This window comes from Protomyctophum bolini (assembly GCF_963924005.1).
Source record: "Protomyctophum bolini genome assembly, chromosome: 7".
In the NCBI taxonomy this organism is placed as follows: domain Eukaryota; kingdom Metazoa; phylum Chordata; class Actinopteri; order Myctophiformes; family Myctophidae; genus Protomyctophum; species Protomyctophum bolini.
Window position 1 is genome coordinate 42,540,590 of NC_137868.1, and position 26,086 is coordinate 42,566,675.

The following is a 26,086-nucleotide window of genomic DNA, read 5'->3' on the forward strand; positions in this document are numbered from 1 at the left end:
TTACCAGGTTGAGATACTCTACGGTGAATTTAAATGTTCTACTGCCTCGCAAAGTATATAAATATATATATATATATATATATATATATATATATATATATATATATATATAATAAACAAATAGCCAAGCTGTGAGCATTTTCAGCTAATAGTGACATTCCCTAATTAGGCACGCCTAGAGTGGAAGTGCTTCATTCAGTTTTTTGCCAGCCTTTTTCCGGTCACTTTGTGATCTGATCACACACACACACAAAAAAAGTCTTCTGAATCCTAAAAGTTTTCTGGAAAAAACCTCATGTTTCCGTGTCAGTTGGTGCTCAACCGTTTTCATCTCAAGGATCCCCAGCATTATGTGTATTTTGGCCGCAGACCTCCATCTGAAAATATGTCGTTCCAGGGACCCAAAGATTTGAGTTAAAAACGTTCGCCCTGAAAGAGTGTATCTATTCAAAGATTTGCGCCACAGTTTCATAAAAAAAAAAATAGCAGACAAAAAATAGCAGATCTACAAGCTCTCCACAAGTCCTACTGTATCTGATTGCATTAAAAAAAATGAAACTCCTTCACTTCATGCATGCGCAGACCCATATCGGAGCAAATTTCGGGGGGCCACGTTTTTCCCAGAGAAACGCACCAGTGTTGCGAGGAGGACCTAATCCGACAAACACCACAAACGCAGTGGTGGAAAGTAACTAAGTACTTTTACTTAAGTACTGCTCCTGGATCAGTTTATGATCTCACCTTCTTGTCAAAGAGGCCCCGACACCGTGTCGATGTGCTGCTCCTGGACCAGTTCATAATCTCACCTTCTTGTCAAAGAGGCCCCGACACCGTGTCGATGTGCTGCTCCTGGACCAGTTCATAATCTCACCTTCTTGTCGCTCAGTCCCGACACGGTGTCGATGTGCTGCTCCTGGACCAGTTTATAATATCACCTTCTTGTCGCTCAGTCCCGACACCGTGTGGATGTGCTGCTCCTGGACCAGTTCATAATCTCACCTTCTTGTCGGAGAGCCCTGACACCGTGTCGATGTGCTGCTCCTGGACCAGTTCATAATCTCACCTTCTTGTCGCTCAGCCCCGACACCGTGTCGATGTGCTGCTCCTGGACCAGTTCATAATCTCACCTTCTTGTCGCTCAGTCCCGACACCGTGTCGATGTGCTGCTCCTGGACCAGTTCATAATCTCACCTTCTTGTCGGAGAGGCCCCGACACCGTGTCGATGTGCTGCTCCTGGACCAGTTCATAATCTCACCTTCTTGTCGCTCAGTCCCGACACCGTGTCGATGTGCTGCTCCTGGACCAGTTCATAATCTCACCTTCTTGTCGCTCAGTCCCGACACGGTGTCGATGTACTGCTCCTGGACCAGTTCATAATCTCACCTTCTTGTCGCTCAGTCCCGACACGGTGTCGATGTGCTGCTCCTGGACCAGTTCATAATCTCACCTTCTTGTCGCTCAGTCCCGACACGGTGTCGATGTGCTGCTCCTGGACCAGTTCATAATCTCACCTTCTTGTCGCTCAGTCACGACACCGTGTCGATGTGCTGCTCCTGGACCAGTTCATAATCTCACCTTCTTGTCGGAGAGGCCCCGACACCGTGTCGATGTGCTGCTCCTGGACCAGTTCATAATCTCACCTTCTTGTCGGAGAGGCCCCGACACGGTGTCGATGTGCTGCTCCTGGACCAGTTCATAATCTCACCTTCTTGTCGGAGAGGCCCCGACACCGTGTGGATGTGCTGCTCCTGGATCAGTTCATAATCTCACCTTCTTGTCGGAGAGGCCCCGACACCGTGTGGATGTACTGCTCCTAAACCAGTTTATAATCTCACCTTCTTGTCGGAGAGGTCCCGACACCGTGTCGATGTGCTGCTCCTGGACCAGTTCATAATCTCACCTTCTTGTCGGAGAGGCCCCGACACCGTGTGGATGTACTGCTCCTGGATCAGTTTATAATCTCACCTTCTTGTCGCTCAGTCCCGACACGGTGTCGACGTGCTGCTCCTGGATCAGTTCATAATCTCACCTTCTTGTCGGAGAGGCCCCGACACCGTGTGGATGTACTGCTCCTAAACCAGTTTATAATCTCACCTTCTTGTCGGAGAGGTCCCGACACCGTGTCGATGTGCTGCTCCTGGACCAGTTCATAATCTCACCTTCTTGTCGGAGAGGCCCCGACACCGTGTCGATGTACTGCTCCTGGACCAGTTCATAATCTCACCTTCTTGTCGCTCAGCCCCGACACGGTGTCGATGTGCTGCTCCTGGACCAGTTCATAATCTCACCTTCTTGTCGCTCAGCCCCGACACGGTGTCGATGTGCTGCTCCTGGACCAGTTCATAATCTCACCTTCTTGTCACTCAGTCCCGACACCGTGTCGATGTGCTGCTCCTGGACCAGTTCATAATCTCACCTTCTTGTCGCTCAGCCCCGACACCGTGTCGATGTACTGCTCCTGGATCAGTTCATAATCTCACCTTCTTGTCGCTCAGCCCCGACACCGTGTCGATGTGCTGCTCCTGGACCAGTTCATAATCTCACCTTCTTGTCGCTCAGTCCCGACACCGTGTCGATGTGCTGCTCCTGGACCAGTTCATAATCTCACCTTCTTGTCGCTCAGTCCCGACACCGTGTCGATGTGCTGCTCCTGGACCAGTTCATAATCTCACCTTCTTGTCGCTCAGTCCCGACACGGTGTCGATGTGCTGCTCCTGGATCAGTTTATAATCTCACCTTCTTGTCGCTCAGCCCCGACACGGTGTCGATGTACTGCTCCTGGACCAGTTTATAATCTCACCTTCTTGTCGGAGAGGCCCCGACACCGTGTCGATGTACTGCTCCTGGACCAGTTCATAATCTCACCTTCTTGTCGGAGAGGCCCCGACACCGTGTGGATGTACTGCTCCTGGATCAGTTCATAATCTCACCTTCTTGTCGCTCAGTCCCGACACGGTGTCGATGTACTGCTCCTGGATCAGTTCATAATCTCACCTTCTTGTCGCTCAGCCCCGACACCGTGTCGATGTGCTGCTCCTGGACCAGTTCATAATCTCACCTTCTTGTCGCTCAGCCCCGACACCGTGTCGATGTACTCCTCCTGGATCATGAAGGCGGCCAGGTTGGCCGTGTAGGAGGCCAGGAAGATGACGGCGAAGAAGGCCCAGATCAGCACCATGATCTTGCTGGTGGTGCCGCGCGGGTTCTCCACCGGCACCGAGTTGTTGAACACGATGGCCCACAGCAGCCACACCGACTTCCCGATGGTGAACGTGGAGCCGCCCGCCTCTGGAGAACACACACACACACACGCGTACACACACACACAGACACAAGCACACAAGCACACGTACACACACACACACACACAAGGAAGAAGTACTCTGATTATCTGGGTTAATTTCCCTGCTGGTTGGTCACTATACCATCGTTGCAGGTCATGATGGAACTTCATGGAATGAACTCCAAAAACTCCTTAAAAACCGTTTAAGAGCCATGAACGTCAAGACGTCTAATTGCCAATTAAGTACCCGGATGCCACGGACGACAAGACGTCTTCCCTTAAGATTATTATTATTTATTTTTTATTCTTAATTTTTTTCATCCATATTTTGAAAATTCCTCTAATCTGGTGTACAGGTGATGACATGCACATTACATGCATAATATAATTACTAATTATTTCTTTATAATGGGAGAATTGGCACGCAAAAGCCTAAACTGGTGACCACCAGGTGGCGCTGAAAGAACTGAGCTCCCTGCCATCCTTCGGTCAGCTCAAAAAGGAATGCTCCGGAATATTTTTTCAGCGCTTGAATTGCATTGCTTGAATAAATATTTTATTGATGGTTGTTCATGTATAAAGTTCCTTTGTGGAATTTACCCCGATTTATAATGATGTATATAAATGATGTATTTTATGTATTGTAACGAGTATACGTAAAGGCGAGGGGTTTGTGGTGTCGAACGTGCTCTGTGTGTGCTCGTCGGTGCGTCAAAGACGGCGCTCGGTTTTTCTACGGATACATAGTTTTATTACCACTTTTATAACATAAGAGCCCCATGCTCAGGGACTACACAGATGGAAATGAGCTTTAAGGCTAACTCTGGCTATACATTTTACGATTTGTAAAACGACGTGTTGATTATAAACGTGCACTTTGGTATAGCTGTCAGAGACCGCAAAGGAGCCCCGCTCACTTCACACAAGTGTGATTTTTTTTACGTCGCTCGATTCGGTATTTAGGTGTTTATCGTCGCTTTGGGTGAACTGCTGTGTTCACTTTGCGGCGAATGTAATAGATTTAGCAGCTACAAACGTTGGATGTATATGGCTTTGTATCTTCATGTTGCTGCTGGCATCTGTTTGAAAATGAACGGTATAGCCTGTAGCTTTTTTTATCTTCATGTCGCTGTCTTCTGTTTTTGAAAAATGAACAGACTATAGCTTTGTATCTGACAGTTTGAACACGGCATAAGTTAGCAATACCACAACAATCTAAACTCAAAAGACAGAGGCATGGATTTCCCCTTAAGCCCCCCCCCCCCCCCTCCCTCCAGCCCACCCACCCACACAGCAGCAAATCTAACCCCGGGTAGACACAAACAACACCAGGTGCTCTGCGCTTTGCTCGCTACATACACTATAACGGCTTTTACTGCCTGGAAAAGTTAGTTTCACTGCTACACCAATCACTCCACACTCCACAACGTATTTTTCTCCTCTCTCACACTCTTTTATTCCGCTGTCTCCTGCTCTCTTTCTCCCAAACATTATAAATCTTCACAACATAACGGACATTATAGATTCTCTGCTGCAGCCTGGTGCTCTTTCGCGGCCCCTTGAACATTTTTTTTTTACTGCCCTTGGCATTGCGTATTCAATGCATTTGCCAATATGTTTTTGTGTATAGAGTCTGTTGTGAAAGAGTACATTTTGGGGGGAGCTATAGAGTAGAGGCTGTTTGCCATTTGGGATAATAACCCATTCTGGCCGGGAACCCATTTCGGTGCTAGCGTCATGTTATGCTTTAGCTATTGAAAAATAGCAGATCTACAAGCTCATAGCGCGCCACCGAGTGGCGCGCTACGAGCTTGTAGGTCTGCTATTTTTGAAAAATCGAAGAGCGACTGACATTTTTAGAATCTGATCTCAGGTCAGAATGGGTTCATCAGACCAGTGTGTGTCCTAGTGGAAACCTCGTATGAATCTGATCTCAGGTCAGAATGGGATAAAGCCTCGGACAGACGTCGAGCTTCCAACGGATAGTGGCCCTAAATATTAATGTGTGCAACGCGGGCTGAGGCCTGAGGAACAGCTATCATGGCCTCAATGGACCTTTTGTAGGACGGTCGGTCGGTCGTCCTCCGTCTTGTGATCCTATATAATTTACGCAACGATGGAATACGATGCCACCAAACACGATGGTATGCATCTACTCTGCAGGAGGTCTCAAACTTTCTTGGCCCAGACAGGCACTGCACCTTCATTGGATCATGGGAGACATTTCCCCCCCCCCCCCAAGTACCCCCTCATCCTCGCTACACACTGCATGTTTAACCACACAACTGTGCACATTTAGATGCCATTGGAAGTATTTGTATATTAACAACTTCAAATCAAAGATCAAAATTGTTCGGACCCATTTCATATAGTCCAAATAGTCATAATTGCGAACGCAGTGAGCACTAACTATGAGACCTAGCAGATCATGTCTGTCTGTGTGTCTGTCTGTCTGTCTGTGTCTGTCCCGCTGTTACACCACCTGCCCGCCACCAGAGGGCGCAGCTGTATCACACGCAAAAACACACAAACACACACACACACACCTTAACTTAAAAAAACTTAACTTAAAAAAAAAACTTAACTTAAAAAAAAATAACTTAAAAAAATTAACTTAAAAATAAACACACACGCACACACCTTAACTTAAAAAAACTTAACTTAAAAAAAACTTAACTTAAAAAAACGTAACTTAAAAAATAATTAACTTAATAAAAAATCTTAAAAAAACACAAATATGTACGAGCTGCGTTCGCTTCCCGTGTTTGCGCGTCTTACTTGTATGAATCGTATGCCAATAGTTGTATAGTAGTAATAGCAATAGTCAAACCAACAGTGTACACCTTTCAATTTATAAACTCAATTGTAATGTTGCAGCATTCAAAATATATAAACACAAAATCTATTTGAGAAACCGTGGCATCACTGCTGCAACTCTGGTATATATACACTCGTCTCACCAAAAAAAAAACTCTCTTCATCATCTTCAATATTATGCTTGAGAGAGCACCGCGGCTCGGCTTTCAACTGCTCACGTATCATCTGTCTGTCATCTTAGCGTGCCTACATCGACCTTGAACTACAGTATACGCCTTGGCTGTCAAAGTCTTTTAGAATAAAGTTACAAATTGTGTACACTCGAGGCCAGAGCTACCGTACGTCTCATGCGGTCTTGCTCAAACCTACTTTTTGTGAACTATACACTCTCCCCCCTTTGAGCAAACACGTAGCCTAGGATATATATATATACTCGGGCGAAAAGCACGGCTGGTTATTCCAAGCAGATCCTGGTTAAAGAAGAGAAAAAAACAAAACGGGGTACTTTTAAATGCGTTGCCCGAGGAAGTCAGGCTCACTGAATCGGTGGCTTGTTTTTAAATCCCTTAAGTATTTAAACCAGCACAGGTGACACTGCACAAAAAGCATGGAATACGTGTATGTGTATATTACAGGAAAACACCTGTTAAACTTTCCAACAAACTCCGGTAAACTTTCCGAATTGTACCATCACACCTGTATATTACCGTATATTAACTGTACATGCCCGCTAAACTAGAGGTTTACGGGCCCATAATTGCCTTTTTCCACGCAGTGTAAGCGGATTATTGATCAGGAAGAAGTCCCGTTTCTTGCTCACTCCCTCCTCTCCAAAGATCCTCCTCTCCAAAGATCCTCCTCTCCAAAGGTCCTCCTCTCCAAAGATCCTCCTCTCCAAAGATCCTCCTCTCCTAAGATCCTCCTCTCCAAAGATCCTCCTCTCCAAAGATCCTCCTCTCCAAAGCGATCCATCGCTCACCTCGATTCATTCACCCACGCTTTGCCACGCTAAAAACACGACATAATACTCCCGCGATGCTCCAGTGTTCTATTTCATCAACTATACAACTGCACCGAAAATATTTCATCGACCACCTTGGTTTTTTAAGACTGACCATAAGTTTCATCGACAGATAAAAACTAGACTAAAATGTTGGGTGTAGGGACTATAGTGGAGAAGAGATCCAGTAGAACTAAAAGACAATGCATTTTATGTTTAGTAGTTGCGCCCCAACTCGTAGATCGGCTATTTTTTCAGCATGCGTCCCGAGTGTAAAATCGTAAATCAAGCAGTACGACGTCAATCAACGCACCACCAAAATATTCTTTGACGACAGAATCAACTGTAGATTTAGTCAACTAAAATTGCATGGTATTTACGGTAGTCACTGATGATTGTGCTGTCAACAATGAAACTATATACAGTATATTGAAGCTATGAAAAAGTTGTGGGGGTCCCTGATTCATCTCTCTCTCTCAACTAAGGGGTCTTTCGACAGGAAAAACAACAACAAGAAAAACATTGGGCCGGGGAACAAGCAGGCCTATTCCATGCCTGATGGAGGGGAAAGGAACTGGTTGGAATAACGTGTTCCTTCCACGCGCTATACGTCCAACCAGGGAAACTCCCCCCCCCTGTCAGGTGTAAAGGAGCAACTTGGACACTCACTCACGCATGAAGGAAGCATGAGTTCAAGTCCGTTGCTCTCCCCAGGTTGTCGGGAGGGTGTGTATACAGTAGAGCCCAGGATCACGTTAGATAAGACACAGGGGTGGAAATGGGTTACAAAATCGTGGGATAATTTTTCTTTTAAAGAATAGGAGAGCACGGGGTATACGCTGCCTGTCGACTACAGGCTTCAAATACGGCAGCTTTCAATCGTGCTGCTTCCTTGTGCGATCTTACCCCGTGATTACACGCCTCTCTGCCGTTTAAAACCACTTAACGCGCCCTACATGTTATTATTCTCCGTCGGATGTAGCGTGGTGTCATGCGGTGGAAATATATCATATCTAAAGAGCAAATTCGAAAACCCACTGTGCCTTTTTGAAACAGCACGAGGCAGGGGATAAAGGGGCACGGAGAAAAGTGAGAGGGGCCGGGATTAATTATGTTTTTTTTGTCATGCTTTTATTTCAGGGCCATGTGATCGACTTGAAATTGACGTGTCCTATATATTATGTAAATTGAAAACCCATCCTAGTGTCCTATATATTATGTAAATCACCGGTGCCCACCCATCCTGTGTCCTATATATTATGTAAATCACCGGTGCCCACCCATCCTGTGTCCTATATATTATGTAAATCACCGGTGCCCACCCATCCTGTGTCCTATATATTATGTAAATCACCGGTGCCCACCCATCCTACTGTTCTATATATTATGTAAATCACCGGTTGCCCACCCATCCCTGTGGGTGCCTCGGAGCCAGAGCCCTCGAGGGAAAGCCGAGCTTCCCGCGCTGGGAATGCGCCAGTCGGGGGGGGGGCGGTTTACGTGTCATTCTTTGTAACGTGAGGTATGCGCGCCATGTTCCCCGGGTCTGATTCTGAATATTCCCACCAGGGAAATCCTGAGCGGATTTCTGTCACTCACAAAACTCTCTCTCTCGCTGTAATCTGCAAAGTTTGATTGTTAATTCCTTGTGCCAGTTCCTTCCTTCCTTCCTCTCTCTCTCTCTCTCTCTCTCTCTGAGAGATAAGTTATTCCCCAGCTCAGTCTCAACAACTGTAGCCGACAAAAAAAAAGTATGGTTGTGTTTTCTTTAGTGATGCACCGAATATTCGGCCGCAGAAAATATTCGGCAGAAAATGGCTAAAAAAGCATTTTCGGCCTGAATAGGCAGAAAATATATCACCGAATAGTGTATGCAATTAATGCATTCAAATGAGCTGAATAAATGTTTTATGGACCCATAACAGTGATTATTATTGAAGTTAAGTTTTGCCATAACCATAAATCGTCCATCACAGTTCCCTACCCCCACCCCCCAGCCAGGTAGCTTTAAGGTACGCCAATGACAGCAATGGTAGGCAAAAATATATATAATATTAAATATATTCGGATATTCGGTATTCGGTTTTCGGCCAACTGTTTCTTATATTCGGTTTCGGCCAAGAATTTCCCTTTCGGTGCATCCCTTTTTTTGCCGTTGTGACCAGCTCAGTGTCCGTTCACCCTGAGATTCTGATTCATACCAAAAGACCCAATGACTCCCTCGCTTGGCACTCAGCATCTAAGGGTTGGATTGGGGGTTAAATAAATCCCTGTGACATAATATACTAACGTCATGTCCAGGGGGTTGTACAGTACAGTACTTGTACAGTACACACACATGAAGCTGCCTCTCACGCTATACAGAAACAGGAGATGGGCTCCTTGCCCTATGGGGCCTCGTGGCTCGGCACGGCTTACTGACTTTGCCCGCGGAACTATGGGTGCACTACGGGCTATGGGATGTAATGTACACACTGTGATAATAGGGTACTATAAGGCTGTGTATGAGACGAGCACACCGACTGGTTCCTGAAGCAGGACATCATCTGCACCAGCCAACCAGTGCGTCTGTCTGTCTGTCTGCTGCAGGCGGTACAATAAATTGGCACCCATGATGTAACCACTCCTTATCATTATAGCGACTATAATAAATTGGAATTTAATTGAGTTTGAATTCAAAGTAGTTCAACATTGTGAAAACCAATACTTTGTGTTGGGTATGTAACAATGTAACAATTGCACTATGGTAAGAAGAAGCCCCTTTTTTGTAGGTGGGGGGGCGCGGAAAAGTAATATAATACAATATGTAAATGTGATAATATTAGTCTTGATTCCAAGTAATACGTAATATAATATTATTACTTTTTCCAAGGAGTAATACGTAATAAGTAACATAATTACTCCGATACTCTCCTAAGTAATATTGCCCGACACTGGCCGCGTTAGGTGGACGGATATACAGAGCTGTTGCTCGAAGTTAACTGAAAGTTAGTGAAACCGAGTGAAACATAAACCTCAATGTCCCGCTGTTGTAACACTTGACGCAGGGCCTGTGTAATAAACCAAGCTATAACAGGGAATATTCTCAGAAAAATGGCGAAACCTATACCAAGAAATGTCTTCACATGTGTTTGTGAAGGTGGCTAGTAATTGAAAGACATTGAAATGCAACTCCCTTAACACTAGCGTGTCTGAACTAAACTCACTACTACTCTGACGGCTAACGGTCAAGATGACTGTGTTTTTCGTGCAATTCCATTGGCCACTCTCTCCCTGCCTCTCTTCTAATGCTCTTCACACCTCTCCCCCTACGGCGGGCGGGAGGGGGAGGGGGGGGGGGGGGGGGGGGGGGTTTGACGACCTGCCATTGTCTTCTAAGTGTCACATTCCAACTAATTCAAGGCAGCAGTTTCACTTCTACGGGACAACTCAAGTTATTTTTTTTTATTTTTCATCTCAGTTTACCAAACTATAATTATAGTGACGGTGTGAGCGCTGTATTGAACACCCAAAACACTGTCCGACTTTGTATTGAGCCAATAAAATAGGCTATACCACACGTTATCGTATAACAGCCAGAGCCTCAAAGTCGGGTATAACCTAACAGGCGGGACAATCTCAAATGTTTAGGTATACAGCGTATGAGGGGGTCAATGATTCTAATGATTCTTAATCCATTTGCAAAAGCATTTTGTTTTGCACAAGAAACACTATATACTTGGTGGGGAAAACTGCCACACTATTTCTGGGTGCATGTAAATGACGAAATAACTCCTCCTGGAGCTTTTAACCCATTCTGAACGGGAACCCATTTTGGTGTTGGCATCATGTTATGCTTTAGCTATTGAAAAATAGCAGATCTACAAGCTCATAGCGCGCCACCGAGTGGCGCGCTACGAGCTTGTAGGTCTGCTATTTTTGAAAAAAATCGAAGAACGACTGACATTTTTAGAATCTGATCTCAGGTCAGAATGGGTTCATCAGACCAGTGTGTTGTCCAGTGGAAACCTCGTATGAATCTGATCTCAGGTCAGAATGGGTTAAAAAGGCAGGGAGGGGAAGGTATACAGTATACAGCACAGCCCCGTGATGCCCTGGGCTCCAGTCTCTTCATATAGTGGCCATGTTGTCCCTGACAAGCAATGCTTTCCACATGCCTGAGGCTCATCAGACTCATTGTTTTTTTGTTCTGGAGCTTTGTAACTACGGAGAGGGGAGAGGTTGGGGGGCAGCCCAGGACCGTCTGGGCCCATAAGTCAAAGTCACTGGGACCCCCTATTGGGCAATTAGGGATGTCCCGATATTATTTTTTTTTTTTTTCGTTTCCGATCCAATCCCGATTTCTGTGTTAGCCGATACCGAATACCGATATCGGTGTTGTGATCTTGTTTTGTGTTTATAGCTATCTAGCTATATATATATCTCGTGTTGTGTTTATAGCAGACTCCTCACTCAAATGTGCACTTGCAGTTTGGGGCAACTCGACAAAGCAAACTCCAGCTTTTTTATTTACTATACCCATAGTCTCAACCCCTTTACCCCTGCTGTGTGTCGGATCGGTGGTTAAACTGGCACATTCACAGATACCGATAATGACCCGATATGACAAATAAGGGCCGATAAGGGCGATACTTTTCCGATATACCGATACAGTAGTATCTCTAATTGCAGCATTGGGACCAGTGGGACTATAGTATCCACTATCCAGTGAGCCAGGCTGACATGGGGTGTATAGTAGACTCCTCTTGGCCTATATATATAATCATTAGGCCCTATACATGCATAGCCATGCGTGGAGGAGGTCTTAGAACCGGCATGCCACAGAGTGTCTGTCTGACTCACACACACACACACACACACACACACACACACACACACTCTCTAACCGCCTATACGAGCACTCCTGCTGTGTGCTCCTCTCTCTCTATAGGACCCCGGCTGATCCAGCCGAGCCGCAAAAAACCATTGCCGTGCCGACAGTTCCTCTATAAATCTAAACCAAGCGCCGCAGAAAACATTCGCAGACACACTTTATATATTATACAGCACATATGCTTCATAATCATCTCCACTGACGCCGAAGCCGCCGCCACCGTCAAAGCCAAGTAATCGTTTGCATCTTTTTCCCCCACTTTCCCACATTTGCAGGCATTTTTTTTTTCTTCTTCTGACGACGACGCTGCTGTGTGTCGGAGTATCAGATGCAGACGATTTAACCAATTTTGACCTGAGATCAGATTCTAAAAAAAGTCTTCTACATCCTGACAGTTTTCTGAAAAAGCTATGATTCTATATGTCTATGTCGTTCTTCGATTTTTCAAAAAATAGCAGACCTACAAGCTCGTATGAGCTTGTAGATCTGCTTATTTTTCAATAGCTAAAGCACAGCATGATGCTATAACACCAAAAGGGGTTCCCACCCAAAATGGGTTAAACATTTTGCGGGGTTGTGCATGTGAGAGCAGCGCTGGTTGTCTGTAACTAGGCAACCTGCAGGGGAGCAGGCTCAGAACAGGTGATTGGTACAGAGCTAGCGAGAGGCATGCACAGCTGGGCCCGCGGGAAGTCCTGCGAGGCAATATACTGTAGTAGCTCATGGGCTAAACTAAACCTTCCTGTGTTTTATTTTGTACATTATTTATTATTAAAATCCAGTGTTGATGTACACAGACGTGTACTGGGGCATTTATGAAAACGTGGAGCAAAGTTCCAACAAAAATCAACAACAAATCACGCCGTATCGTATCGGTTCAACACACGACGCAACATTCAGTTCAAATAAAGGACGAACCCCTATACACACTATAGCCCTCTCCTTGCACAAACTAGACATTTCTTGGAAAGTAATTTATTCCAGGGTTTTTTTTTTTGGGTAATATACCCAGACTATAAGAAAGGATTTCTAAAGTCTTTCTAAAAATCGTCTTTTTGCTAAAGGAACCTGATCTGCATGAAGGTATATATGCACACATTCTCACACTCCAGTTCCATTTAAAATCCCAATACATCGGCAAAACGTGGCGTGTGGTGGTGGGTGGGGGAATTCAACATCGCCACAAAACCACATCTCTCCTCCTCCTTTCCGAATGAGCTTCATGGGGTTGACGTGTGACTGATGGAGGAGGCAGAGCGCATGCAGGGGGAGAAGATACGGAGAGAGGAGGCTGACAGAGAGGTATGTGTATGTCGTATAGATATACATTACACAGGATGTATACTGTGTATGGCGCATAGCGGCCGGCAGCCATGCGGTAAAAACCGGCGAGTCAGTATAGGAGGAGGAGGAGGGGGAGGAGGGAGGGGGAGGAAGGGGAGGAGGAGGAGGGGGGTTATCAGGCGGCGTGCCGCGGCAGCAGGCGCGCACGCTAGGATATATCACAGGAGTCTCAAACTGCACCCGATGAATAATAGATGTTCAGGCTTCAGTATACGGAGAGCATCAAGCTGCAGTGCAACATGAAGATCAGTTATCTGCACACAGCGCACGCACACACACACACACACACACGGCCACACACGGGCACGCACGCACACGCACACACTTGGACACACATTGCGGACACAATATTCAGACTAACCACCACCACCAAAAACTACTCTCTCTCTCTCTCTCTCTCTCTCTCTCTCTCTGCCGTCTATATATAGTGTTGCCGGTCAATGCCAGATTTTGCAGGAGAAATAAGCAACCAGGCGGGTCTATGAAAATTGAAAACAAGCCCATATATGAATAAATAACATTAGAAAGCCAGTCCAAAAAAAATCCAAATAAAACAACTACACCTTTAGAAACAACCTTAAAAAAAAACACACAATATAGGCCTACGAGCAACTTCACCGAGAAAAAACAAGCCAAAAGTTGCCCATAATGAGCAGCACAACATGGCCACCCTGGACTTCCACCCTCTTGAGGGCCATTCACACCAATCACGATAACGATTAGCACCTGCACAACAATAACGACTATAATATAGCCCACATGGACGACGTCGCTCGGAACGCTTTACAGCAGCCATGTTTATGAGCCATAATTATAACCATTGGCCAGCCATTCCAAATCCACCGGACATCTGGGATTGCAATCTATGTCGCTATATATATATATAGCCCTCGGAACGTTTGTGTTATTAACGGATATGACCGAGAGAGACTATTGAGATGAGCTATAGCGCTGTGGAAACATGGAATATGGAACCATGGAAACTCCAGATAAACTTACATTAAGAGCAAACTTAGGTAAACTCCCCCTGGGGAGATGGTACATTTATGGGCGTTTACATTATGGGCTAAACTTGAGTTTACTGCCCATAATTGCCCGTTAACCCCTCTTTTCATGCAGTGTGTATAGCACTCAGGTATGGGTATAACTAACACACACCTCCTTGATTAATAATCACAGTGATATTATCCATATACTGTAGCACATAGGCCTAGATTCTATATAGTTCTATTATACAATTTAGGCATTTATAGCAGACGCTCTTAATCCAGAGCGATTTACATTGAGCAAGAACAAAAAGCACGGCAATACATGTTGCACTGTTGACAGCTAAAACGTTCTATAAGGTGGTCGTTGCGGGTGGAGTTAAGTACCTATTGTCCCTCCCATTGTCACACACACACTTCTGTCCAGCTCTAAGGTGTTAAAGATGTTGTGAATATTGAAAGGGACTTTTTTCTCAGCTTTGGGTGAAAGGCCCCGATCATTTTAAAATGGTTATATCTCCTTCAATTATTGTCCAATTCCATTGAACGATACACCATATGAAAGCGTACATTCTGTACTTTAATAATCTGTACAAATCTGAAAAATGGAAAAGTAGAGTTGAGGGCCTTTTTGCTGGATTCTGTCACAAGCTAAGAACGTACAGTGGAATATATCTATATAATGAAACTATACGTATGTATAAACTATACATTATATAACATACCATACTATACCATATACATACTATAAAGTGCTATAACTACATAAAAGCAATTCTAGTGCTGTCTACGTAACATGCTATAAGTCTGTATAAAATGCTATCCAAGTCAACACATAGCCAACATAATGGATAAAGTGCTTAATGATGGTGTTGCTGGGGATCCTATAAGGGCCGAATCATACTCTTATTTTACAGCTGTTTCGGCGCTGTAGTGCCGAAATGATTTCGGCTCGTCAGAAATTCTCAGTAGCACCGAAGAGACGACTTTAGGACAGTACCTGCAGAGTACTCTACAGAGCCGAACCGACTTTTATTCGGCTCGAAAAACAGGAGTATGAATCGGCCCCTAGCCGGAAACCCACGCTCTGCAAATAAAGCGCTTATAGCTGCCAAGCCGCTATGAAAACAAATGACGGCAGGCCGCCTTGACATATTTTAATCACACACTCTAATGAATTGTTAGTGTTGCAGAACGAGCGTGTGCGTGCCATATTTGAAAATAACACGCTTTGGGTGATTTGCTCAGGCCATCCCCGGGCCGGCTATATACTTTTAATGTGACAGTATGGTGCAGGAGAGTGGTGTTCGCTTGACAGAAACGCAAGTTGTGTTTAACCCATTTTGTTTAACCCCTTTTGGTGTCAGCATCATGTTATGCTTTATAGCGGTCAAAAAATAGCAGATCTACAAGCTCATAGCGCGCCACCGAGTGGCGCGCTACGAGCTTGTAGGTCTGCTCTTTTTGAAAAATCGAAGAACGACGAATGACATAGAAACATGGCTTTTTCGGAAAACTGTCAGGATGTGTATAGAAGACATTTTTAGAATCTGATCTCAGGTCAAAATGGGTTAACTGAAAAACAGTCACGAGTGGCATCAACACATTTTTCAGTTTGAAATGTGTCACCACCAGACACTTGCTTTAAATGCTGAAATTAAGCTTCAGCGTACATGGGTTGAGATATCTCTCTCTCTCTCTCTCTCTCTCTCTCTCTCTCTGTCTCTCTGTCTCTCTCTCGTGGACCACAGCCTCATTTAAAGAACAATTGGCACTCATCGTTTGGCAGAGCTGGGGGAGCCCAGTCCACATGTTCCAGAAATCCCATGTTGGCTTTTCATAATCTTTCCTCACGAACAAAGTAAGGACAATTTAATGAGGATTTAATGAGGCTCATCATTGTCTCCTTCCTCATGATTCCCTTGTATACTCTTGCCTGGTTGGAGGATTATCCTCTACAACGGGCAAGGGTAGCACTTTGTTTTAGTGTAACCACTGTGTGGAAGATATTCAGTGGTGGACAAAATGACTCGATCGCAGTACTTGAATGCAAGTATAAATCAAATAGGCTATGACTCGACTACTAAAAGTTGCTCATGTCAAAGTTGGAGCGCCGGAGCGCCTTTACAAAATAAGTATTTGAAAATGCATGCTTGGGAAAAATAGTAAAATACTTGACTAAATGACTAATTACAAAAGTACATTTTGCTATCAATGCATGCATTGATCAATGCATTTACAATGTATAGCAATTACAAAATATTAAAACTATTTATTTTTTAAATGTTAAAAAAAACGTCCCACATGGTGGCACGTTGAGAAGCTTATAGATTGAATCAGGGCTTCAGTGGTAAATATATAATTTATGTTTTTTTTAAGTATGGGTCCCGGTGGTATAATGACATATAGTACCAGTAAGACGCGCAAACGCGGGAAGCGAACGCAGCTGAGACCCTGCAGATCATGTCTGTCTGTCTGTCTGTCTGTGTGTCTGTCCCGCTGTTACTGTATATGTGGACCTGGCCCCTTTTGTGCCCATATATGGAGCTGATGATGCAACACACTCCATATTTGGAGCTGATGATGCAACACAATCCATATTTGGACGTATAGCTGCTTATTAATCACTCAGCTCCATATATGGGCACAAAATCGGGACAGACAGACAGACAGACACACACACAGACAGACAGACAGACAGACACACAGACATGTTCTGCTAGGTCTCATTGCGAATTCAGTGAGCACTTACTATGAGACCTAGCAGATCATGTCTGTCTGTGTGTCTGTCTGTCTGTGTGTCTGTGTGTCTGTCTGTCTGTCCCGCTTTTGTGCCCATATATGGAGCTGAGTGATTACGTCACCATGACTCAGCCATAACCATATAAGGAGTCCCCAAAGCAGCTATACGTCCCAAAACCCAAATATGTACGAGCTGCGTTCGCTTCCCGCGTTTGCGCGTCTTACTGGTAGTAAGTGCTCACTGCGTTCGCAATCACTGCGTTCGCAATAAGTATAATATAACATCTTACGGATGAGATATTTTTCTTTGAAAAGTGGAATGAAGATGTACCGTCGATCACGCACCGCATCGGGAGGTAAATGTACTCTGTTGACTGTGTCTGCCACTGATAATAACCCATTCTGACCTGAGATCAGATTCTAAAAATGTCTTCTACATCCTGACAGTTTTCCATTCTGACCCGAGATCAGATTCTAAAAATGTCTTCTACATCCTGACAGTTTTCTGAAAAAAAAACATGTTTCTATGTCAGTCGTTCTTCGATTTTTCAAAAAGAGCAGACCTACAAGCTCGTAGCGCACCACTCAGTGGCGTGCTATGAGCTTGTAGGTCTGCTATTTTTCAATAGCTAAAGCATAACGTAACACCAAAAGGGGTTACCGACCAAAATGGGATAATGTTAGCCGAGTTCCCAAAAAAGCAGTGGAAACCCAGCAGAGAGAGAGAGAGAGAGAGAGAGAGAGAGACAGACACACAAACGGAGCTATATCCTGAATCGACCTCCGAAAAAAAGGGCTTATAATCCTCCTCTGGGATTTGGAACTCTTCCCAAACGCAAACAAAACGCTCCAACGGCGCCGGCGTGAACTTTCCTGGGTATTTGTCCTCTTGAGCGGCTTGTCAGCGGATGTGACAGCATGCGGCGCGGCGTGGACGAGAGAGAGAGAGAGACAGAGAGAGAGAGAGAGAGAGAGAGCACAAGAGCGTGCGTGCGAGAGAGCGATAACTAAGTACATTTACAAGTACTGCACTTGACGTCAAAATTTTAAAAAAAATCACACCCGTGTGAACTGAGTGGTGCAACTCCCCACCCCCCCCTCCTCCTCTCTCTCTCTCTCTCTCTCTCTCTCTCTCTCTCTCTCTCTCTCTCATTAGCAGGCAACAGTGCAGCACTATCTCTCTCTCTCTCTCTGTTTCTGGCACAACAGCGCCCCTACTGGTACTCATAGTCACATAAAGCTCAGCTCAAGACCCACTTCTACAACATTGCTTTTAATTGATCTTTTATTTTTTTATTTTTGTTATTCATGTCCTCACTGTATTATTGCATTACTGCTTGTTTTTAATGTTGTTGCCTTGCTTTTATTTTATTCTCCATTTTTTCTGTAAAGCACTTTGAGCTGCATTTCATGTCATGAAAGGTACTATACAAATAAAGTTTTATTATTATTATTATTATTATTATAGGTTAACGTCACATAGGTGGGTTAACCAACCAACACGGACATTGCTGTTCCTTTGGAGTGGTTGTTGCACCACTCAAAAATGTCTTCAGAATCCTGACAGTTTTTCTGAAAAACCTTATGTTTCTGTATCAGTGGCGCTTAATATTTCATGTCAAGGACCACCAGGAATGTTATGTAACCTCTACGCCCCCCCCCCATCTGAAAATATGTTGTTCCAGGGACCTCCCAGGAAGCGAAGATTTGAGTTAAAATGTTCACTCTGTAATAACGTCAAAGATTTGAGGCACATTTTCACCATTTCTCAAAAAAATAGCAGATCTGCGAGGTCATAGCGCGGCACTCGGTGCAGCGCTATGAGCTTGTAGATCTGCTATTTCTCAATAGCTAAAGTGTAACAATGCTTCAAAACACCAAAAAGGGGTTCCCGCCCCCAAAATGGTGTTACACATTTGAGGGTTCTTTTTTCTGTATACTTAATTGGAGTAAATGTACTTCTACTGCACAATATCTGAGGCAAATATTGTACTTTTACTACAATACAATATCATTTGACAAATTGAATTACTAGTTATACTTTGTAGATTCGGATTATTATTATTATTATTACAAAACATACCACGTCAGACCTATATAATGCATATCGGTCATTTGAAAGTTTCAAAAGATCCATGTTCGAACATGTTCGGGACATTTGGCATATAGAGCATAGTGAGTGCTTTTATTTTGTAGGCCTACACTTTAACTTTTTTCCTGCACTGAGAGAGAGAGAGAGAGAGAGAGAGAGAGAGAGAGAGAGAGAGAGAGAGAGAGAGAGAGAGAGAGAGAGAGAGAGAGAGAGAGAGAGAGAGAGACAGAGAGAGAGAGAGGGGGAGAGAGACAGAGAGAGACACACAGAGAGAGAGAGAGACGAGGCCCAGAGCCACCACTCACTCTTGCCGCTGGTCAGACTGCGGTTGTAGCCCACGGGGCTGAAGAACTCGAAGATGAAGACGGTCACCGCCACCACGGTCAGACACATGACGAACATCATCACCCAGACGGCCGGGCTGTAAGGCTCTGTGGAGGGCAAGGTATATAGGGAACAGCGCGTTACATAATGAGGACACCTCCTAAACACAGCTCTGTGGAGGGCATGGTATAGGGAACAACGCGTTACATGAGGACACCTCCTAAAACACACACTGTAAAAGGCTCTGTGGAGGGAACATGTTATATGAGGACACCTCCTAAACACACCTCTGTTTTGGGCATGGAGGGAACAACATGTTATATGAGGACACCTCCTATACACACACTGTAAAAGGCTCTGTGGAGGGCATGGAGGGAACAACATGTTATATGAGGACACCTCCTAAAACACACACTCTAAAGGCCCTGTGGAGGGCATGGAGGGAACAACATGTTATATGAGGACACCTCCTATACACACACACTGTAAAAGGCTCTGTGGAGGGCATGGAGGGAACAACATGTTATATGAGGACACCTCCTAAAACACACACTGTAAAAGGCTCTGTGGAGGGCAAGGAGGGAACAACATGTTATATGAGGACACCTCCTGTACACACACACACTGTAAAAGGCTCTGTGGATGGCCTTGTATCGGATCACCCACTTCGGTCTGAGTTTGAACTGTTGCCCTCAGGTCGTCGGCTGAGGGTGCTACACACTACAAAGACTAAATCGGTTCAAACTATCCTTTGTCCCGTGGCTGCTATTCAACTGCTGAACAGCAGATAGCACTTTATTCTTGCTCTCTGCCTCTTTCCCACTAATGCACTTTTGCTGACTTTGCTACTATTGAATGCCATGAATTATCTGTCTCTAGTGCCCTGTTCTTAGATCTTATAGTCTTGTATTGAATGTTGTTGTTGTTGTGTGTATTTTTTACTATGATCTGGCTGCAAACCAATTTCCCAACAATAAAGCTAACCTTGAACCTTGAGGGCATGGAGGGTTCTATGAGGACACCTCCTAAACACACACTCTAAAGGCTCTGTGGAGGGCTAGGAGAGACGGAGCGGTTTCGAAGGAGTCTAGGAGGGTTGCAGGGAATCGAACCCGGGACCTTCTAGCTTTGAGGCGACAGCGCTATACCGACTTCAGGCACCGCCACCGGCAGGTTCTGTTCCTAATAAGACTGCAGGCCCAGCAGGTTCTGTTCCTCATAGACTGCAGGCCCCCAGCAGGTTCTGTTCCTAACAGACTGCAGGGCCAGCAGGTTCTGTTCCTAACAGACTGCAGGGCCAGCAGGTTCTGTTCCTAACAGACTGCAGGTCCAGCAGGTTCTGTTCCTAACAGACGGCAGGCCCAGTAGGTTCTGTTCCTAACAGACTGCAGGCCCAGTAGGTTCTGTTCCTAACAGACGGCAGGCCCAGTAGGTTCTGTTCCTAACAGACGGCAGGCCCAGTAGGTTCTGTTCCTAACAGACGGCAGGCCCAGTAGGTTCTGTTCCTAACAGACTGCAGGCCCAGTAGGTTCTGTTCCTAACAGACTGCAGGCCCAGCAGGTTCTGTTCCTAACAGACTGCAGGCCCAGTAGGTTCTGTTCCTAACAGACTGCAGGCCCAGCAGGTTCTGTTCCTAACAGACTGCAGGCCCAGCAAGTTCTGTTCCTAACAGACTGCAGGCCCAGCAGGTTCTGTTCCTAACAGACTGCAGGGCCAGTAGGTTCTGTTCCTAACAGACTGCAGACTGCATCGAAAAAAGAAAAAAAAAAGTCTTCTAAATCATGGCTGTTTTCTGCAATGTTTTCTGATGCAATGTTTTCTGATGTTTCTATATCAGTGCTGCTCAATATTTCATGTCAAGGACATGCAACTGGCCACCGACCCCCATCTGAAAATATGTTATTCCAGGAACCCCCTCAGAAGCATAAAGATTTGCACCACATTTTCACGATTGTTCAAAAATAGCAGACCTACAAGCTCGTAGAACTCAATGCTTGAAAGGAAATGACCCATAGAAAATAGACATGATGCGTTATATATATTTGGGGATGTATATAGGGGGGATTGCCGAAAAAAAAAAAAAAAAAATCACACCCGTGTTAAGTGAGGGGCGCCCTAATCGTCGTACATCATCATCAAGAATGGTGGTCCCTTATTGGCCAAGGGTTCTCACCGACATGTACATAGATTTGCTCATACACACATGACGTAAATTCTCCATCCAGTGTCAATGGCATTTAATGTTTGTGTTCAGACAACACAAACATTAAACACTATAGCTGTCAGGCCTGACGTCAAAATTAAAAAAAAAAATGTCTTGAAATACTTAATGTTTCTGTATCAGTGGTGCTCAATATTTCATGTCACGGTCAAAGCAATTGGCCCCAAAGCGACCACCCATCTGAAAATGTGTTATTCCAGGAACCCCTCAGAAGCAAAGACGTGCGTTAAAAACGTTGGCTCTGAAAGAATATATATTCAAAGACGTGTGCCACATTTTCACGATTCTTTCTAAAATAGCAGACCTATTCAAGCTCGTAGGCGCAATGAGCTTGTAGATCTGCTATTTTTCAATAGCTAAATTATAACATAACGTTTAAAACACCAAAATGGGTTAAGAAAGAAAGAAAGAAAGAAAAGCCTATATACTGAGGAACAGGTGTTCCTCGTTGTGTTGATAGTCTCACGTTACCGGACCGTCGCCTCTCGCAAATTTAGCAGCTGCCCCTCATAAACAGTGATGGGTCGGGGTGAGAGGCGACTCTCTTATTATGTTGGACTTTTCCCAACAACTGCAGCGGTCACCTTATCACTTATCACATCAATTACAACATAATGTTTCCTCCTATAAAAAAAAAAAAACATTACATCATTTTTTTATTGTCTTTATTTATTGTCTATGGCGTTTTCTTAAACAAGCATCGTTGAAAGACAAACATTAAAAGCTATACTCAAAAATAAGCTATGAGATATTAAATAGGATATTTTATAATGTATTTCCGTGAGCGGGAAATGGCAGCTTTCCTTACTCGGATTTCGGGAGCTGTATAGTTATCTCTCTCTCCTCTCCTTCAAAAACTCACTCAAAACCCACCTCTTCAGGATGGCTTTCCCATGAGGCCTCGTTTATCCTTTTATCTTTTTAACCCTGTGCTGTTGTTGTATCTGTTATGTTTTGCTTTGGGTTTTTTTCTTCTTATTAAAGTCCGTTCCTACTGTTCCTATATGTAAAGCGCTTTGGGTATTTAGAAAAGCGGTACATACATTTGAGCTATTATTATTATTATTAGTTCCAGGCTCTATATAGAGATTGTGGAATAGTTGTCTGGAATACATGAGACTATATGGTGTCGAGGACAGTGCCCCCTGGAGGCCCTCCGCTCCACTGACACACTGCAATGACTACGTCGGGGGAGACGTATGATTGGCCCAGAGGGAGCGCTGTTTATATGTTGGGGAGACGTGATTGGCCCAGAGGGAGTGGTGCCGTTTATATGTTGGGGAGACGTGATTGGCCCAGAGGGAGGGCCGGCCGGCCGTTCGCGGTACACCTTTCCAATTAACGCCAGCTGTGAATCTGAAAAGTTTCATTCCATTACAGCAGTGATGGAAAGCAACTAAAGTACGTTTACTTATAAGTATACTGTACTTTTACTGTACAATTTTGAGGTACCCGGCATTTTGTACATTACTTGAGTATTTCCAATTTCCAATAGTCTACTCCACTGTGGGCGCGGCAGTGGCTCAGGTGTAGAGTGACCGGATGGGAACCTTTGCGGTTCGCACTAGTTCCCATGCGTTCCGGGCGTGCTGCCATTCTGCCAGTGCCATCATGATAATTTCAAGTGTGTGACAAAATAAACCCGCTTATCTTGAATCCTTTTTTGCCAGCATCGTTCCTGTGAGAGCAACAGAGGGTTGTGTGTGTACTTGTCTGTTGGTTTGTATCATTTATGTTGTTCTGTAAAAGTGGTGGTATTATTAGGGCTTGTTTGTGTGTGTGTGCCGCGACGTAGCGGGCGGTAGAGTTTCTGCTATCTGCACGCTGGTTGTGGTGGGCTGGCCTGGGCCCAATCTTTTGTCCCAGTCCCAGCCCAGAGTTAGTGTCCATCGATGTAAACTGCCTTGGATAAAGGTGCTATATAAATGCACCATTTACTACATCTCAGGGGCAAATATTGTACATTGTACATTTTGATTATAATTACAAAACATGCCGTAGCCACTTCAGCCTTACTTATACATTTCGTCCATTCGAAAATAGCCAATCTATACAACCTCACAACGCATTGTATAGATCAGCTATTTAGCAAAGGATTTTGGATACATTTGAAGACTAGTACTTTCGGTACTTCAAGTATACATTTTGAAGCCAATACTTTTACTCGTGTACATTTGGGAAATCCGGACTTTCATACTTTTATATTGCAGTATTGATACTTATTATACTTAAGTAAAACATTTGAGTACTTTTTCAACCACTGGGGCCCATGGGGAACTGTGAGGGAATTGAGTATTTTCTATAGTGCAGTATTTACTTAAAGGGACACTTCACCCTTTTTGCAAAAAAATATATGTTAATGACGTTTAGAAGCTTTAGATCACTTTCCTGGGGGTATTTATGTGTGTAATATGTGGTTTTAGATATTTTAGATTGTAGCAGTGAGCCTGTTGTCTCTGATGTCATGGACACTGGGCTCACTTCCTTCCTGGACTACATGTTGTCTCAGTAAGACAGCTCTCCCCCCTATCCACAAGGAGGAGCAGTGCACCAACTAATTATGGGAATTGTAGTCCAGGAAGGTAGTGAGGCCAGTGTCCATGACATCAGAGACAACAGGCTCACTGCTACAATCTAAAATATCTAAAAACCACATATTACACACATAAAGACCCCCAGGAAAGTGATCTAAAGCTTCTAAACGTCATTAACATATCTTTTTTTGCAAAAAGGGTGAAGTGTCCCTTTAACACGTTTTATGCCCCGGATCTTTTTTCAAAATAAAGGCGTTTAGAGTGCCCAGCAGAATTTACTCTGAAAGCCTCACCTTCTGAAGTCAGACATTTTAGGGGCAGAACATATAGACAGAACATAGAACGTATAGATTCAGAGATAATAGCAAAGATTTGTCGGCCGTAAACCAAAGGAAGTGAATGGCTATGCGTGAAACAGCAAAACTGCCTTCCGGGACGGACAAGCAAGGCGTTGCCTATAATAGCGGCTGCTGTCAAAAGTATGAATAAAAGTATAACGACCACATTTTATATAACTAAAAAAAGGACCTAAAGACGTGTCCACGCGTCTTAATAAGGCCCAGGACGTGTGTGGACACGTCTTTAGGTCCCTTTTAGTTATAAAAAATGTGGTCCTCATGGGCATCATAAGTGTCTACGTATGAAAACAACAACCTTGGCACAGAGTGTGCCCTCCGGCTGAATGCCAAGAAAGCGTAAGTTATCACCAATATAACATCCCATCAGAGCATCCACCTCTGACAACAGAAGGCACTGCTTTGAAGGAAGTCAAGGACTTCAAGTATATACCTGCAGGGCTCCACATGGAGTCAACTCGAAACGGAACAAGACCTGAAAAGTGAGGAATGCGCACTTGGCATGGAGGGCCCTATAAACGGCATGGACATAGTGTATGGAACTCTATGTGTCTGTTCTCCTATATACGGCAGTGAATGCTGGTCCTTGTGAAGCCAACCCTACAGAAGTCTCTCGACGGGTGCTCCACCAGAATGGCAGTATAAGAGCACACATGCTATACCAACACGGATCTGTATGATGGAATGCCCAAAAGGGTGAGCCATAAAATAGCAGCCCAGGAGAATGAGACACTGCCAAAGACAACCAAAAAGCTGTCAGCCAGCCAAACTATAGTGCTGTGGGGAACCAACACACGGGCCACGAGGCCACGAGGCTGTCCCACATTAACATAATTATGTGGATGTATATACTCAAGAACGACGCATAAGGAGCGCAAGGCACCAACGAGCTGGCCCCGGATGTATATGGAGAACCGGGATGACTGGAAGCAACGACGGAGGGCTCGTCTGAGGAACGACCTAAGAGAGACTGAACGTTATAGCGTGCTGAAATAGAAGCCCTTTTGTTCCTGCATCAATTGAAAGGACACCTTCTCCTTGTTCTGAAAACACCACCGACATGAAGTACACATTTTGTTAACCATCCACAATCCATCACAGAGACACATAGCGTATACTGTACTATAGACAGACATGGCACCGTTCCATAGTGAGCATTAGTGAGGACGAGGGCCCCCGTATATGGAGTTGCTGTTGAAAAAAAGGCCAACTGTTTCCTTTAACCAATTCGGGGCCACTTTTGGTGTTTTAAACAATTTAGCTATTGGAAAATAGCAGAACTACAAGCTCATAGCTCGAACTTGTAGGTCTGCTATTTAAAAAAAAAATCGCGAAAATATCCCACAAATCTTTGAATATTATAATTCTTTCAGAGCCAAGGTTTTTTCTCAAATCTTTGCTTCTGAGGGGTTCCTATGGGACAACATATTTTCAGATGGGGGGGGGGGGTCGGTGGCCAATTGCATATCAATTTTGAGGTTCTTGACATGAAATATGGAGCACCACCACCGAT

The 26,086-nt window shown here is 44.5% G+C and overlaps 2 protein-coding genes across 2 annotated transcripts in view; one reads left to right on the forward strand and one right to left on the reverse strand.

Annotated features, from left to right (window-relative positions):
- Window positions 1–26,086, reverse strand: part of grin2db (glutamate receptor, ionotropic, N-methyl D-aspartate 2D, b) — a gene marked incomplete at its 5' end in the record, with an annotated part of 136,559 nt that overhangs the window by 70,285 nt on the left and 40,188 nt on the right. The window contains 2 exons of the mRNA XM_080768345.1: window positions 3,060–3,289; window positions 19,444–19,569. Of these exons, the coding sequence (XP_080624471.1) occupies window positions 3,060–3,289; window positions 19,444–19,569 (356 nt within the window). The remainder of the gene's footprint in view (window positions 1–3,059; window positions 3,290–19,443; window positions 19,570–26,086) is intronic.
- The window catches only part of pitpnc1b (phosphatidylinositol transfer protein cytoplasmic 1b), a 350,470-nt gene that overhangs the window by 42,999 nt on the left and 281,385 nt on the right, over window positions 1–26,086 (forward strand). The gene's annotated exons all lie outside the window — the stretch shown is intronic.